The following is a 17,951-nucleotide window of genomic DNA, read 5'->3' on the forward strand; positions in this document are numbered from 1 at the left end:
GTACATATGTTGAGAGAAAACATCTCCAGATTATTTTGACATTTGATTATGCTGCATACCCCTCACCCAAAGTCAAATTGTCTTCTGTCACCTTCTAACTGGTTTTCTTTGTGCCCCTCCCCTCCCCCAACCCCCTCCTTCTCCTTCCTCGCCCCCTCCCCACCCCTCACCCTACCCCCTGTTACCATCACATTCTTGTCCATGTCTCTGAGTTTCATTTTTATGTCCCATCTATGTATGGGTTCATATAGTTCTTAGTTTATTGATTTATTTTTAGAGAGAGGGCGAAAAGAAAGAGAGATAAACATCAGTTTGTTGTTCCACTTATTTATGCATTCATTGGTTGATTCTTGTATGTGCCCTGACTAGGGATCAAACTGCAGCCTTGGTGTATCGGGAGGACATTTTGGCCAACTGAGCTACCTGGCCAGGGCCACACTGAGCGCTTTTGGCTCTTGAAGGTGTTATGTTTTCTTGCTTTTGGGAAAGAGAAGAACTAACTATACTTTTCTCTAACCAAGTGGCGGTCATGGGCCTTAGGAGTTAGGAGTTATTTGTATTGATCTGAAGACTTTTCCAGTTCATACTCAGAACTATTATAAACAGTGAAAAATATTGGAAGGACTTTTAGTTGAGATTACTTATTTTAAAAAAATTATATGGTATATATATTTATCCTTTTCCTAAAGCACTAAAAGTAACCCTGGGCCAAGAAAGGGTCCATTGGTTTTCAAAAAGTACAAGAGGATGGCTCAATTCCTTCATATTCAGATGGTCTTTTGTGTGTGTGTATGTGTGTGTGTATGTGTGACAGAGACAGAGAGGGACATACAGGAAGAGAGAGAGATGAGAAGCATCTATTTTTTGTTGCGGCTCCTTAGTTGTTCATTGATTGCTTTCTCACATGTGCCTTGACTGGGGGGGGGGGGGGCTATAGCAGTGCAAGCCAGTGATCTTGGGCTCAAGCCGGTGAGCCTTGCTCAAACCAGATGAGCCCACACTCAAGCTGGCGACCTTGAAGTTTCAAACCTGGGTCCTCTGCATCCCAGTCCAATGCTCTATCCACTGCGCCATCACCTGGTCAGGCTCAAATGGTCTTTATCTGTGTTGTGAGTAAGGAACTGCTAAGGACCTGTGGCTCTTGGTGAATTCCACCTTATCTGATGGGGATGTGCTGGAAGAGTAAAGTACTCGCCAGATTTCAAAGACACATATATAACTCAATCATTTTTTAAGGATAAAATGATCATTAATCATTGTTTATATTGATTAGATGTTGCAGTGATCATATGTTGGGTAAACTTGGCTAAATAAAATATATTAATGTTCATCTATTTTTTTTTACTTTTTACATGTGGATACTAGAAATTTAAAGTTACATTTGTGGATCTCATATTTTGGAGGAGCTATTCTATAAATAAGTGAAAGTATGGAATATGTTTCTATAAATTGGAAGTACTAATGTGTGTTTTAAAAGAAGATTTTAAAAATAGCTTTATGAAACACAGGAGGAGGAAATTAATTAACTTTAAGTATTCAATATAGCAGACCCTACTTACTTGAGAGAGGCTTGTTTTACCGTTCTCAGAAAAATACGTTGGGCAGAAATCATCTTGGTTATTAATAGCTATTTGGGGAAAATGTTTTTCCGTAAGAACATCGGTCAGCTTGAATCAAGTATTTATAGAGCATGGTTTGTTAATATGTGAGAGAACTGTTATGCATGCATTTCCTCTGATTTTCACCCAGGTGTTTTCGTGTTGGCCACCTCGGGGCCTCATCCACTGGGCGTACTGGCAGCCATAACAGAAGAGCAGCTGGGTAGCGTCTCACAAATACCCCGGCCCTCTGGCCCCTCTGCTTCATGCTCTGACTCCACCTCACTTCCCCTCTGTCTTTAGAGTGCTGCAACACCTTCCAGGAGTGTTTTGTGGGTGAGGTTCCCAGATGCCACATTTGAGATTCCTGGATGAACAGGTCTGTTGTGGCAAGCTTTAGCTCTTCTCTCCCCATGCACAGCCACTGCTTTGCTCCCTGTCGACAAGGCCTGCGGGGGCATCCAATAACTGAGGCTTGAGTTCCCAGAGGGTGTCAGGTCCCCTCTTGATGCATTCCCAGGGTCCTGGCCCAGATTTACTGCTGATGCCCAGAATCCTGTAGCATATCATTTCTACATCAGGCATAAACCACAAACACCTTAGTTTTTATCCTTTTTGCAGCTAAAGACCATAAATTTCTGAGACTCTTAAAAATCTGATTTAAAAAAATAGGAGGACATGAATATCATATCTTTATTAATATTTGCTGAGTATATCAGGGATAAAAGTATTTTTTAAGTCCTTAATTCTTTTGGAGTATGTTTTTTCCACAAAATACAAAACCATGAATTTTGAATTAAAGGAAGGGTGGGGTCCAAAGACTCACCCACTGCTGAGCTCTCACACATCTTATCCATGATTCTTTGACAACTATTGGCTTGTTCCCAAATACTTCTTTGTTCCATTGCCCATGAAAGCCTGACTCCTCCATTCTGCCATCTCTCCTTACTGCTGGCCAGTAGTTCAGTGACTGGGATCAGGAATGGAGAGAAAGCAGGAAGCCACTTGCCCTGCCATGTTCCAGGGATGGAGTTTGGTACCTTAGAGAGAGCCCAGCTTACATGAGGAAGTTAAGCTTTGCCAGGGAGATGGCAAGGGCTCACGAATGGCACTGCACTTCTCGACATGCACCCGGGGAGAGTCCACTGGCTAGAGCACTGTGTGGATAAATCCGCCTGTGGGAAATGGATGCTTCTGGTTGTGATTACTAAGAGTATTCTTTTTTATATATTTTTGCTCTAAGTGGAATGTGAATCACCTCACAGAAAATCTGTGGACAGAGAGGAGAGACAAATGTTACCATGCTGTCTGAAATCTCAGGTATCGTGCCTTGATCTGACCAGAACACAGAAAGAACCTTAGGGATGTGAGTCCTGTAAGGATTCGGTTAATGTGATTTTGCTTAAGGCTAAATGAGCTGATGCCAGCACAGTGCTGTTCAGGTTTCACATGTAAAGTGTTCAAGTTCCTTTCAGATACCCAGTCTGACCAGGCTGAGGCCATTGCCTAGAGCTCTGTCAAAGCGGTCCAGTCTGACACTGCACAGATTCGTGTGTGAGGGCAGAGGGCAGCACGCTGGGCAGCGACCACGTGTTTCAGTCTAAGTGCCCCGCTGTCTGACTAGGAAACAGACTGTGGATTCAGTCCAAAGCCTTCTGAGTCTCATGCAGTGTTATTTGTCCTCTACTCTGGAACCTATAAGTTTGTACTTAAATTAAGGACATGTCTAGCTTTCCATTGACCCACTCATGTGTTACCTGCCATGGTCAAATCATTGAGTCGCCTGAACTGAGAGAAACTCAGAGGAAAGTATGGTCCCCGGAGCAGAGTATAAATCAGCCACAAAGGGGAAGAGGAAGAGAAGGATAGTAATACCTCTGTACTCTACCGTTTGTCCTCATCTGGAAAATGAAAAAGAGAAAAAGCAACGCCTTCCCTGTTTGGACACTGGTATTTCTATTGTTGTGACACTAACTGTGCTTAGGACATCATTATCTAGAGCAGGGGTCCCCAAACTATGGCCCCGCGGGCCGTATGCAGCCCCCTGAAGCCATTTACCCGGCCCCGCCGCACTTCCAGAAGGGGCACCTCTTTCATTGGTGGTCAGTGAGAGCAAAGCGCAGCGTCACTCACGTACAGTACTACCGGTGACGCAGGATGCACACGTCACGGCTCCGGAAGTGCGTCATATCACTTGTTACAGCTAGCAGTGACAAATATGGAACCGGACATTGACCATCTCATTAGCCAAAAGCAGGCCCATAGTTCCCATTAAAATACTGGTCAGTTTGTTGATTTAAATTTATTTGTTCTTTATTTTAAATATTGTATGTGTTCCCGTTTTGTTTTTTTACTTTAAAATATGTGCAGTGTGCATTGGGATTTGTTCATAGTTTTTTTTTTATAGTCTGGGCCTCCAATGGTCTGAGGGACAGTGAACTGGCCCCCTGTGTAAAAAGTTTGGAGACCCCTGATCTAGAGCCACAGGACAAATATGTGCCCCACAGAGTTTCTTTCATTTATATGATATTGTGTGAGGTTCAAATGAGTTAATATGTAGAAAATTCCACAGAAGCTTCAAGTGGAAATGCTAACATATAATCAGAATTACATGAGTTTTGCTGTTGTGATCACTGGCTTAATACCGTTTGAGGTTGTGAACAACCTTGAGCCATTCACGAAGGAACCATGTGTGACCAGAAAGACTCTTTTATATCCATAATAAAAATTAATTCTGATTTTTTATTTGTCTAAAGGTAAAGACCCTCTGGTTTTATGATGTTTATTTTTAAGTTAATTCTCTTTTATAAGCAGTTACTATTTTCAGCTAGTTCTTACTAATATTCAACAAAATGCCATTGTACCTTAAAGGAATTTAATGGAAACCCCTGGTCACAGTGCCGGGAAAGAGACTCTCCATGCGAGGAGGATGCTGGACCCCCAGAGGCCTCACTGAATGGTGCCATGATGTATTTACTACAGTCCCATCTCAGCCTGAGCATTCCAGACTCAGAAGCCTTACAGAAACTGAGGAAAGCATGTAAGAAACAGATATAGAAACCAGACTAGAACAGCCCTTTGGCCAGCACAGGACATATTCTTTCAGTAGACAGCTCTAACTGGGAAAGTGAAATATAATCAATTTTTGAGCCTGGACTTGAGGACATCAGGAAATGTTCTTTAAGATATTCTCTCAGTCTACCAGTAAATATTTATTGGGTGGCTAGCATGTGGCAGGGGCTGAGGAAACAAAATGATTAAGGTAGATTCTGTTTCAGAGGCACTAATGATCCAGTTGGGAAGCTACTCACATAGTTGGATACTTCCTGTACATCCTACAGTCATCCATTCAGTCAACAAATGTTAATTGCATGACCATGGCATAGCAGTCACAAAGAATACTAAACAAGAGAGAAAAATTTTCTGTTCCCTCTGGAGGCACAGACTCAGGTGGAAGCCAGTTACTGTGCCCAGAGTAAAAGCAAAGTCTGAGACTGAGTCATGTTGCGACACTAAAGTTGCAACAAGATAGCCAGGCGGGAGGCAGGAGAACGCCTACATTCCCATCAGTGCTGTGCCTATTCCCCATGTAAGATGGGAGCAGTAACCGCCCTTCTCAGGGGCACCTGGAGAAGAACATTTCAGAGGCCGTGAATAGTAAGTGCAAACCTCAGAAGTGGGCAGGGGCCTGACCCATTTGCCCATGTGTTGGGGACGGTAACTGTGCCTGTCTCAGGATGCTTGGAGTGGCAGACTCTGAAATTTAAAGTGGGTAATGTGATGAACAAAAGCAGTCATTTGTGATTATTTATAATACATCTAGCTGTCCATGTGAAAGGATCTATTAGGTAATTATTATTTAGCTTTTGAGAGCCAGATTCAAGTTAGTGAGTTTTATAGTAGTATTTTTTAGGAATCATTTTGAAGGGGGTAAATGCAAATATAAAAACAATCTTTCCTGCCTGACCAGGCGGTGGCACAGTGGATAGAGCATCAGACTGGCATGCAGGGCACCCAGGTTCGAAACCCTGAGGACACTAGCTTGAGCGTGGGTTCATCCAGCTTGAGCACGGGCTCAGTAGCTTGAGCACAGGGTTGCTGGCTTGTGCGTAGGATCATTGACATGAACTATGGTCACTGGCTTGAGCCCAAAGGTCGCTGGCTTGAGCAAGGGGTCACTCACTCTGCTGAAGGTGCCCAGTCAAGGCACATATGAGAAAGCAATCTATGAACAACTAAGGTGCCACAACAAGAATTGATGCTTCTCATCTCTTTCCCTTCTATTCTGTCTGTCCCTATCTGTCTCTCTCTGACTGTCACTAAATAAATAATCTTTCTGTCTCTCATATTTATGAATAGGTTGGTATATCTGTGCATGTATTACAAATGCATAGATATACATGCATTTGTAAGGTTGGTTATCATTTTTTAAATCTCTATAGATACAAGTACTAGATCACAAAATAATTATTTTTCGAAATAATATTCTTCAATATCCAGGTACGAAATCTATTAAGGAAAAAGCTTGTTTAGGAACTTAAAAAATCCCTTAGACTTGTTTTCTGTTGTCTTTTAGTTTATTCTGGAAATTGCAACATTTAGCACTTTGCAGTTTAATTTAAAAGGATTACCTATTTTCTTAAATGCTTAAGCAGGGAAGCAAGTTGCAGTTATTGATTTTCTCTGCATGTCTTCCGTGAAAGCTGTATTTGCTCCGTCCCCAGGGACCATACCTCTGAACTGCATGCTTGCTGGTGACAGCTCGGACCTCTGATACATAACCAAAGACCTTGCCTAATACCCTTGCAACTGTGCGGTGAATTTTTATTAAGTAAAAGTATCATTAGAGTAGACAGGATGATGAAGTTTAATGAGCATCTTTTGTGCATGAGATTGTTAGTTTTGCTCTGCCAGAATCCTTGTTTCTCCCCTCCAGTGAGGCAGATAGTCTAGAATGTATGGTGTATTTTAAAATATCTTATATTTTATATTTTGGTATAACTTAATATGTAAGCCAGCTATAGAAATTTTTGGCTATTTATAGGGGTGCCGCTGGTACCTGTGTGTTTTATACATTTCTATATTGTGTGTTGGTGAAGGGCACTGTGGGTTATAAGGGGAATGAGGAAGCCTCATTCTGCCATTACTGAATAACGTGTAACCATCTCTTAGAGGTTTGAGCTCCAAAAATCATTGTTTTTTGAATTAATGAGACTTCTCAGGAGAATATGCTGTTAATGTTAATTTTTTTTCCTTTAAGACTCAGCAATTTATTTGCTAAGTTTCTGTCACCAGCCCCTCATAGCTTCTAGATAGAAAAAATAAAGTTATTAAAAAATGTTTATTAATAATCCCGGCTTCACACGTTGTACTCAGATTTATTTGTAAAAATTTTTAATTTAGCATCTGATTTGAGATTATAAATAAATTGCTTCTCTTCATTATTGTCCCTGGCCATGTACTTAGATTTTAAAATTGGTTCTTTTCTTGGTCTGTATAAGGACTTTCCATGGGAACACCCAAAACAGCAGGAGGGAGGAAGATGACATGGGCAAATGACTGAAGAACAGCATATTGTACCTCTCATGTACCTAGCATTCTGAAACACAGTATTTACGTACCACACAATGTGCTTCTGGCAGTGCCATAGTATATAGAACACAAAAGAAGTGAAATCTGCCCACAAGGAAACGGACAGCTTATTAAAAAGACAAAGCTGAGAAATCTACCAAGATGGGAGACAGGGTAACTTGGTGAATTAAAGAATTTGATCTTTTGGAGATTGCCTGGCTTTGATCAGAGCCCCAGCTCGCTACGCCTCAGTTTCCTCTTTTGAAAAATGAAGACTAGAAAAGCCCCTACTTCATTGGACTGTTCTGACAGTGAGTGTGGAATGAATGGTAGCCGTAGTTTAATGTGCAGCCATAAAAGCACTCTACTGGTCCTTCAGAATAACATGCCAGGAGCAGGAATTGCTGTGTAGCCCATCAAGGACTTCATGGGGAAGCCTGGATAAGTCCCACAGTATTCTGTGAAGACAGAAATCAGGGGTGGGGGAGCTGGATGGGGACTGTGAAAAGCCTAAAAATATGGATGAGATCTTAATTACAGAAAGAACTCAGGCAGGCATCCCAAGCAGTAGTAACACAGATCGGCAAAAAATAGGCCCAAAGCAGTGCTGGCAGGCAGGGAAGGTTAACCGCAGGCCTCTGGTTGATGTAGCACTTTTGTATTTTTCACAACAGTTCAGTGAACTGAAGCCAGTCTGTCAGATACACCTGAGAGGCAGACAGGTGCAGATACACCCATTTCCCAGCTAAGATAATAGGTGTCCTGGAAAGAGATGTGACTCTAAGGTTACTCAGCTAATACATGGCAGAATTCACACTCAATCCACACAGCCTTCCTCCAGGCCAGCCTTTCTATACTCGGGTGTGGAAGTGAACAGAGAGATGAGGTTACATAAGCTAAGTGCAATGTGGCCTGTTCTTTGACAGCTATATGCCATGTACCAGACTGGGTACTGGATCCTGTGGGCAGTGTATGCTGTTGTCCATGCATAAACCAAGAAAAGATAATTCTGTCACTTATGTGTAGGACACACTAGAGGAGGAAATGGACCAGTATCAGGGAGACCAAGGAAGGACCCATTATGGCCCTGGCTGGTTGGCTCAGCAGTAGGGCATCAGCCCAGCATGGGGAAGTCCCGGGTTCGATTCCCAGCCGGGGCACACAGGAGAAGTGCCCATCTGCTTCTCCACCCTTCCCCCTCTTGTTTTTCTTTATCTCTCTCTTCCCCTCCCACAGCCAAGGCTCCATTGAAGCAAAGTTGGCCTGGGCCCTGAGGATGGCTCCATGGCCTCTGCATCAGGCGCTAGAATGGCTCCGGTTGCAACGCCCCAAATGGGCAGAGCATTGCCCCCTAGTGGGCATGCCCGATGGATCCCGGTCAGGAGCATGTGGGAGTCTGTCTCTCTGCCTCCCTGCTTCTCACTTCAGAAAAATACAGAAAAAAAAAAAAGGACCCATTATAATAATTCAATGGCCATGTGACAGGGGCCAGAATTAGTGCAAGAGAGAAAAAGAATGGATAAAATCATAAGATGATGAAAATAAGAACACACATTATAAGCAACTAATTAACCCATTGAGTTATGAGCCTTTTGAGAAGCTAAAGAAAACAGAATTCCCTTCCACTGAAAAATACAGCTTTGCTTAGAGTTTCAGGTGCTTCCCTGGTCCCAGGCTAAGAACATCTTTTGTAGAGCAAATGTCAGTCAAACTTGATTTATGTGGTGACCTAATAAAAGAGACAGAAGTCAAAATGACTTCAGTGACTTCAGCTTTGATCCTGAAGGTCCAGAGATGTGGACAGACTGTGGACGTTGGAATAAAGAAAGAACTGTCATGTTCTGGTTGGGTTTAAGAGCAAAATTTCCAAGTGGCAATAGGCACAGCAGGGGTTGAGGATGGCAGTGACTTGGAGGGCTGCTGCTCAGAGATGATCATCAAAGCTATAGAATTAGATGATTGTTTTAGGGAAAAGAACACAAGGAGATAAATGCAGAAACACTTGGACCAAGGAAGTATCCCATGAGAAAGTAACAACCAGGATAGTGTATTGCAACCAATTTTCAAGTAATGAGGAAGTTTTCAAGAAGGAATGGAGTGGCTCACACTGGTCTTATTGCTGCAGCCATGAGGGGGTTGAGGGTCTCTATGAGATCCTTGGATCCAACAGACACTGTAAGGCATGTGAGGTTTTTTTCCCTAAAAATGAAAATGCACATAGTAAATAAACTGTATCTATTGATAATAGAAAGCATGCATATCATCCTGCTTAATATAATATTTGTTGCAAAGTGTACTCTGATTCTAGTGGGCTAGAATTTTTTGCTATGCAGTCATAGATGTCAACAGTCAGGAGCTTCCAGTTGCGTGGAGCTTTACGTGGCCAGTGTGCAGGCTGCTTTCCCAGGACGCCTCTGAAGGGGCCCGCCTGGTGACCCCAGCAGTCACGATGGTGCCTCTATTGCTGCCCTTCAGCAGGGAGTCTCCAGGTGGCTGCTCGGGAAAAGGCCACCCACAGGGACGAGTGGAAGGTCTAGTAGTCCTGGCTCGCTCATGTCCCACAGCAGGAGTGCACTCACATCTCGCCTCCATAGTCTCTTTACCAACAGAGTCCCACTCATCAGACTCCTGGGTGTAATCGATCCTTTCTTGTCACTTTAGATTGTTCTTTGTTGTTTTTTTTCCCCTCCTTAATCATCTCCCAGTTATCATGTATAAAGCTCAGGTTTTAGGGGAGAGATTTTCTAAGGCTCTGTGCCATAGGTTTCCTTAATTTTCTGGGTTGAACCGCTTGCCCACTGGTGGTGGCTGCCCCATTGGTGACCTTCAGCCAGGCTCCCTTTGTCAGTACTCACGCCGATGTGGCCAGGTTTCCTGTCTGCCAGAGACCTCCCTGAGAAGGACCTGGTGTCAAGCAGCACCCTGCCTGTGCTCTGCGTGGAGGCCGTGTCTGAGAAGGGGTGGGGTCTGGCCACCTGAGCCCGAGTCACGGACCTTCGTGAGAGGTTCAGGTGGCGGAGCTATCCCGGAAAGACTACGAGGGACTTGAAGAGACAAGAGCTTTTCCCTGTCTGAGTTAACCTTCTCCAAGGTCTCGTAAGTAGCTGGAAATTTTTATCCCCATTTTGCAAATGGGGACATCAGACTGTGTCACGTTAGTCTTTTGCCCAAAGTCATACATCATTCAGAGCCAAATGGTGCAGGGATGAGAGGTCAGTGAGGACTGGGACTTCTCCAGGGCTCCTCTGGGCAGGCCGGGGCAGATGCCACCTGAGCAGAGGACTGAGGGGATGTGCCAGTTAGGAAAGTGCCTTGTGCCAGGATCTCAAGGATAGCTGGGATTTTCTCAGGTTGGGGAGGTAGAAGGAACAAGTCCAGCAACTGTAGTCACCAGAGCCTGAAGGGGGAAAGTACTTCATGAGAGGAAGGTATGTGGTTGTCAGGACAGAAGTCTGTCCCACACACTGTGAGCTGCATTCATTCATCATGTCTTTTGGCTTCTATATTTGTATGAGGCTTTGACATATGGGGTTCTTGTTGGCTGGGAGAGACTGCCCTCCAAGAGCTAGCTGACTCCTGAAGACACCACCACCATGCCTGCAAGTATGCCTTTCCCATCCAAACCAACCACTCTGCACCCGTACCCCCAACCACCGCCTTCATCTAAAGCATACACCAAGGCAGGGTTCCCCTCTCCTCAGCTAGCCACCATCCCTGTGGCCTAGAGGCCACTGACAAACTAACCCTACACTCTCAAACTTGCCTACTCTGCCTCGCTCTTCTCTTTCCATAGAACCACCATAAAGGCCACCTCACCCATTTCTTTCCGCAGAACCACTGTAAAGGCTGTGGGCCATGTTCTCTCCTCACTCCCTCCGCCTCCTGACCGCCCGTGGTGCTGCCTGGCGTGGCCCTGCATGGCGCAGCATGCCCCTCCCTTCACTCCCTCCGCCTCCTGACCGCCCGTGGTGCTGCCTGGCGTGGCCCTGCATGGCGCAGCATGCCCCTCCCTTCACTCCCTCCGCCTCCTGACCGCCCGTGGTGCTGCCTGGCGTGGCCCTGCATGGCGCAGCATGCTCCTCCCTTCACTCCCTCCGCCTCCTGACCGCCCGTGGTGCTGCCTGGCGTGGCCCTGCATGGTGCAGCATGCTCCTCCCTTCACTCCCTCCGCCTCCTGACCGCCCGTGGTGCTGCCTGGCGCGGTCCTGCATGGTGCAGCATGCCCCTGTCAGAAACTGCGCAGAGGAAAACTTTCAGCGATAGTGACCTCTCTGTGTCATCACTCAGTAATCCTTCATTGCCCTCTATGAATTAACCCCAGATAAAGTCAAAACATGAGCCATGAGTATTAGCTTCAGAGACTGGAAGGGGGCAGGACCGTCCAGTCTAACTGCAGTGGGGAGGGGGCAGTCTGCCAGCCTGTTCCCTTCTGCTGGTAGAAACAGTACCATGGTTCCTGTGGGCACACTTTGTGTCCTTTCTAAAACTTGGTTTTTAACTTTTCCTTCCTTTTTTCAATGAGCTGCTACCCCAGAAAATTTCTATTTTTGCTGATAAAATTAAGCAGAATCTTCCCGATTGGCTGCCCTGTGTACAGCCCAGAGAGTTTCTCTTACTGTATAAGGTGCCTATTGTGGTAACAAATGACGGCAAACTTGGTGTCTGAAAATGCAAGAATTATCTTACCATTCTGGAGGTCAGGAATCTGAAATCAAGGTTGCTTCCTCTAGAGGCTCTGGAAAGAATGCATCCCCTTGGCTTCCTGGTTTCTGGAAGCCGCCTACGTCCTTGGGTGGTAGGCCTTTCCTCCATCCTCAAAGCCAGCAGAGTCGTGGGCTCCAGTCTTTCTCTGACTCTGACCCTCCTGCCTCTATCTAATAAGGACTCTTGTGGTTACTTGGGGCCCACTTGGATAATCCAGGTTTATCATTTCAGCTCTGCAAAGTCTCTTTTGCCAATATAATATAGTCACAGGTTTCAGAGACTTGAACGTGGACATTTGGGGGAACATTTTCTGCCTACCACACTTCCCAAATGTAGCCCCCATGGCTGACTGCTGGTAGAAAAACACATCTAGGGCTGTGGGCCCAGGGACACTTGTCCTTATCGGTCTGCACAGTGACGTCTCCACGTGGGAATGGCTGCTTAGTGACGCAGCGACCTGCATCTGCCCACAAAGCTGGAGGAGCAGAAGAGTCCTGCAGAGAAAGACAGTGTCATCCAGGCTCGGTGGCGACTCGCTGGGGAAATGGGGCGTTGCGCTTAGCTCTGCCTTAGCTGCTCTTTTTAAAAGAGGATTAAAACTTTTCTTCCAGAGATGCTTGGGGATTTGGCACAATAGAAAACACCATATTATTTTTTTTCCCCTCAGAGGAAAAATCCCTTAAGAAGTAATTATGTAATTATCTGTGTTTAATCACTCTGATTATAACCCCATGTCAGTCCTGTGGCATTTGCTGTCCAATTGCAAGAGGCTTGTCGTGGTGCTGGCTTATTTAACCACCATGAGGAAAACCATGTCATTTTAAAATTACATATGGAGAAACCAAGGCATGGTGGAGGTGAGGGATGCTTGCTTGTCTTTGCCCAGAGTCAACAGCTAGGAAGTGGAAAAACTATGATTGAAACATCCAGGTCAGGAGTGCTATCCATCTGGCCCTTTGCAGGGACTTGCTATGCAGCCCTGGGAAGTTCAGGCTCACAGTGGGGTCTACGTATAAAAAGGCAGGAATGGAAACTTTGGAACATTCCAGTTCCTTCCTTACAAAAGGAGCCTAGAGGACTTCAGCACTTCCTTCTGAAATGACTGTGCTGGATGACCACCTTCGGGGCCAGTCAGCCCCCACCCCTTCCAAGAAGCCTTCCACACTTCCTAGGTCAGGACCTGGTATGTAGCCTGCCCTTATCACATCTTACTTCTCTTCTTGCTCTGACCTAATTTTTGTTAGTGCCATTTTCTTAGCACCTAAGTACTGCTGCATTTCCAAGTGCAGGGTCTTTTAACCCTTAAAGTCTGATGTTGTCTTTGAGTAATAATGTGTATATATTCTTTTCCCTTATGGGGTAAGGACTTAGAAAATAGAGGAGATACATGAAGCCATAACTGAAGATCCTGGGACTATGCGAATGGTCAGAGCAGAGCCATGTCTTTGCATTGTGTTAGTGAGAGCAGAGGGCTCCCTCCTGGCATATCACACTGAGGCCCTCAGCCCTGAGCGTGGGGCAAGGGGCATCCTAGGAGGAGCAGGAGGGCAGGCTGGTAGAAGATGTATGTTTCAGAGTGTGTGATCAAGGAATATAAACCAACAAGGCTGCTTTGGCTCAGGGTTTACTCTACCTGCTAGATGCATCTGGGAGACGTGGAGACATGCTGGAGGGCGAGAGAAAAGACAATGCAAGAGAATATTCCCATTTCAAGATCTTCAACTTAATCACCTCTGCATAATCCCTTTATCCATGAAAGGTTACAGTCGTAGGTTCTGGGGACTGGGACAGGGGCATCACTAGGGTTGAGGCAGCCACAGCCGTAGAACTGGACCGGCTGGGCTTTCCTCTTTGCCTAAACCGATGGCTCATTATCTGGGGTCCAGGGCACCTGGTGTCCGTGACATAGACTTCAGGGAAACCAGTGACCCTTTTTAAAGTCTGACGGAGAGGGACAGATGTGGGTTTAAATATCCATTTTCCTGAGTAGCAGTGTCTCTTGAAAGAGGAGTTTTTCCAGCGGAGGCTCAGGGCGCCCACTGTCGGGCAGGGTAGTCCTGGGCCTCTTCCATTGCATTAGCAAACAGTCTAAGCTACCTTAAAGAAGTTGAAAGCTAATTGCACGCTCAGATGTTACCTGTTTACAACATGTGGAACCTATTTTTTTTTTTTTTTTTTTTATAATTTTATTTTTTTAATGGGGTGACATCAATAAATCAGGATACATATATTCAAAGATAACAAGTCCAGGTTATCTTGTCGTTCAATTATGTTGCATACCCACCACCCAAAGTCAGATTGTCCTCTGTCACCTTCTATCTTGTTTTCTTTGTGCCCCTCCCACCCCCTATCCCTCTCCCATTCCCCCCTCCCCCCCGTAACCACCACACTCTTATCAATGTCTCTTAGTTTCACTATTATGTCCCACCTACGTATGGAATAATACAGTTCCTGTTTTTTTGTGATTTACTTATTTCGCTTCGTATCATGTTATCAAGATCCCACCATTTTGCTGTAAATGTTCCGATGTCATCATTTCTTATGGCTGAGTAGTATTCCATAGTGTATATGTGCCACATCTTCTTTATCCAGTCATCTATTGATGGGCTTTTTGGTTGTTTCCATGTCCTGGCCACTGTGAACAATGCTGCAATAAACATGGGGCTGCATGTGTCTTTACGTATCAATGTTTCTGAGTTTTTGGGATATATACCCAGTAGAGGGATTGCTGGGTCATAAGGTAGTTCTATTTTCAGTTTTTTGAGGAACCACCATACTTTCTTCCATAATGGTTGTACTACTTTACATTCCCACCAACAGTGTATGAGGGTTTGTGGAACCTATTTGATTCAAGAGATGGCCCTCTGCTTTCCTGGGCAGTAGTCAGCAAACTCATTAGTCAACAGAGCCAAATATCAACAATACAACAATTGAAATTTCTTTTGAGAGCCAAATTTTTTAAACTTAAACTATATAGGTAGGTACATTCCTTATCGAAGTAGCGCCCGCACATGGTATTTTGCGGAAGAGCCATACTCAAGGGGCCAAAGAGCCGCATGTGGCTCGCGGGCTGCAGTTTGCCAACCAGGGCCCTGGAGAACACCCAGCACTTGGCTGGACATACGCTCTCCAGCGTCTGGGCTGTGTGCTGCCAGCACCGGGCTGCATTCTCAGCTGCTTAGGAGCAGAGCCCTCTCTTCATGGTCACTGTCAGTGGAACCTGCTCAGACTGCTCTTAAGGAGATGCTCAGCCTCTGGAGAAGATAGAATGCAGAATCGCCTAGCAAACCCTAGTGTCCAACTTCCCCATAGCACTTGATCAGTTGACCAGCTTTATGTGTCAGGCCTGTCCCTCAGGCCATCACCACAGTGCCATCCAGAGATCAGTAAGTGCCAGGTAGGGCCACACTGTGCCCTTGGCAGAACGCGAACATCAGGAGAGGGCTCGCTTCCCTGACAACCTGAGAACAGGGAGGTCGGTCTTCGTGCAGCCCTAGTGCAGTTGGCACAGATGTCTTGCCAGAGGCAAAGTAAGGCATTGCCTTCGCTCTACAGAAACCAAGACACCCACCAGCTCTCTAGTGACACAGTTATATCATCAATAAAGGGAGTTGAGGTTGAGCTGAATTTATTTTAAGGTAGCTTTTAATTTAGTTTAATCAGAATTACTCATAAATTATCGATTAATTACTATCTGCTGTTCAGTTCAATCCTCTCAGCCACAGAGCTAGTTTTCTCTGTGATGAATGCCATCCACCGTAATTGTAGGGTACTTTGTCAACATTTAATCAGCGGTACTTATTAACACGACAGTGATGTGCAGTCGCCACCGAGCACCATCAATCAGGCACGAGCAGGCTGCGCGGCTGGACGCCGTTGCTCTCTGTCACATTATCCAGCCACCGGGTTTTCGGGCCAGGCATGGTGCTCACTTTTCACTAAATGGACACTCTGTCTCTTCAGTTCTATCCGATTTTTGTTATTGTCGACTTAAACGCTCACAGCCTTCGGAGTGTCTGTCTGGAACATCTGGGCTGGGCATTGTCAGTTATCACAGCCCTGTTTCTCTCTTGGGTGTCGTCACAGCCAGCCAGTGACTGAGAAATTCCAAGAGACTTTCAGAATTGGACCTCCTGGAGTGTGTGTGTGTGTGTGTGTGTGTGTGTGTGTGTGTGTGTAAGCATTTTTAGTTCTTAAATACAGTGTATGACCCAGAGAAAGCAGAAATGATCTTTTGGTTTTCTGATCATTTGGGTTACTGAATATTCCTGGAGATGAATCCATTGTTTACAGCTTTACCAGTAGAAGCTTATCTTGTACTAGGAAGGTCGATCTCATGGTTTCTCCTTCTCTCTTTTCAGTCTCTACGGCAGACACATGCAGGCAAATCCGGAACCACCGAAGAAAAATAATGACAAATCGAAAAAGATCAGCCGGAAACCTCTGACCACCAAGAATAAATAAGGGGTCGGGCATGGGCTGGATTTCTGCTCCCTTTTTTTACTATTATTTCTGTTCTTTCTTGCTCTGTCCCACAAATAAATACAGTTGACCCTTGAACAACAGAGATTTGAACTTATACGTGGAATTTCTTCTATAAATACTATAAATGTATTTTCTCTTCCTTGGGATTTTCTTTTCTCTAACTTTATTATAAGCATACAGCATATAAATAAAACATGTAACGTACAAAATATGTGTTAATAAACTGTTTATGTTATCAGTAAGGCTTCTGGTTAATAGTGAGCTATTAGTAATAAAGTTTTTGAGGAGTCAGAAGTTCCATGTGCATTTTCAACTTTGTGGGGATTGGCACTCCTAACCCCAGTATTGGTCAAGGGTCATCTGTACCATGTGTGTATCGTTTTTTTCACTTTTCTTCCTAGTGCTTACCATTTTATTTTTAATTTCTCTTGTATGTGGTAGATTTTTATAAGTTTTTAAAAGCATTTCAATTTCTTTCCTTAAAACCACCAAAGGCAGGAAACAAAGCTCTAATTCAGCTGCAAATTTCATGGTAGGCTCAGGTTTGAGTTTCTTGAATAGATGTTCATAGAGCTGCTTATTAGCCAGAGAAGAATTAAATCACAGTCACTTTCCTGTCATAGCTAACACTGCTCACTCTTCTCTTTATTCACATAGCTCATTCTTTTGCTTTATTAAAATTTTTTTCACCACTGAGATATTGTTAACAAATGATTTTAATAAAATCTTGAATTTGTGTCATGTGTTTCTTCTTGTATAGAAAACAATCTGATCTTGGGGTGTACACACATTTCTTTACTTTTTTACCCCCAATTTTCTTATCCCCTTTTATTGGCTATAGATAATAAACTCAAACTTTCCACGGGAAAAAAAATAATGTAAAATTAGAGCTAGTTTTGTCTCACATTGATTTGTCAGGATTTGGAGTATTTTGTGTGTGTGTGGTTTTTTTTTTCTTTGAAGACTGATACTAATTTAAGAAGAAGCAGAAAAAACAAATCTCTGGGAGATTCTGCCAAGGAAAGCAGCATTTCTTAGCTGAAGAAGCGGTAACTGCTCCCTGTGGCTGGGAGTCAAGAGCTGTGAAACAGGGAGAAAAAAAACTCAAGTATGTTTTTTGTCACTGCAGAAAATCAGCTCATATCAAAGCGTTCTTCTAAGGGGATTTAGCGATGCCAAAGAAGTTGTGTAAATGTGCTCACTCTGCTACACACCTCGTGAGGAAACTGCACACGGAGAGTCATCTAACACCGACAGTTGAACAGCTGTAATAGGCAGCTTTGTTCTTATCATCAGTAACGTGTACTTAAGTGAAAATACATCCAAGCAGAATTTTTGTGCTAAGAGGGCTGCCAACCCCAGAATGCCTGCAGACAAAAGGTGTGTGAAGCTATAACATACTCAGACGGTGGTGGAGCTACATCAGCCACCTCTCCTTTCACAGTGGAACCCCAAGGCCAGGAACACTGGAACATGTAAGAAGCCAAAATCAAAACAACAAAGTATCTTGAGTTGGTTAGAAAATGTGCGGGTCAGCCTGACCGGGCAGTGGTGCAGTGGATAGAGCAGCGGACTGGGATGCAGAGAACCCAG

At 44.5% G+C, this 17,951-nt stretch overlaps 1 protein-coding gene across 2 annotated transcripts in view; it reads left to right on the plus strand.

The window, feature by feature from the left end:
- The window catches only part of RSU1 (Ras suppressor protein 1), a 213,845-nt gene extending 196,755 nt beyond the window's left edge, over positions 1 to 17,090 (plus strand). Inside the window, exon 8 of one of the 2 annotated variants that reach the window (XM_066280979.1) lies at positions 16,235 to 17,090. In XM_066280979.1, coding sequence (XP_066137076.1) covers positions 16,235 to 16,337 — 103 coding nt within the window. In that variant the 3' untranslated portion in view covers positions 16,338 to 17,090. The remainder of the gene's footprint in view (positions 1 to 16,234) is intronic. The other variant, XM_066280978.1, reaches the window with a different exon arrangement.
- Positions 17,091 to 17,951: the final 861 nt, after the last annotated feature.

This window comes from Saccopteryx bilineata, chromosome 5 (assembly GCF_036850765.1).
Source record: "Saccopteryx bilineata isolate mSacBil1 chromosome 5, mSacBil1_pri_phased_curated, whole genome shotgun sequence".
Taxonomy (NCBI): Eukaryota; Metazoa; Chordata; class Mammalia; order Chiroptera; family Emballonuridae; genus Saccopteryx; species Saccopteryx bilineata.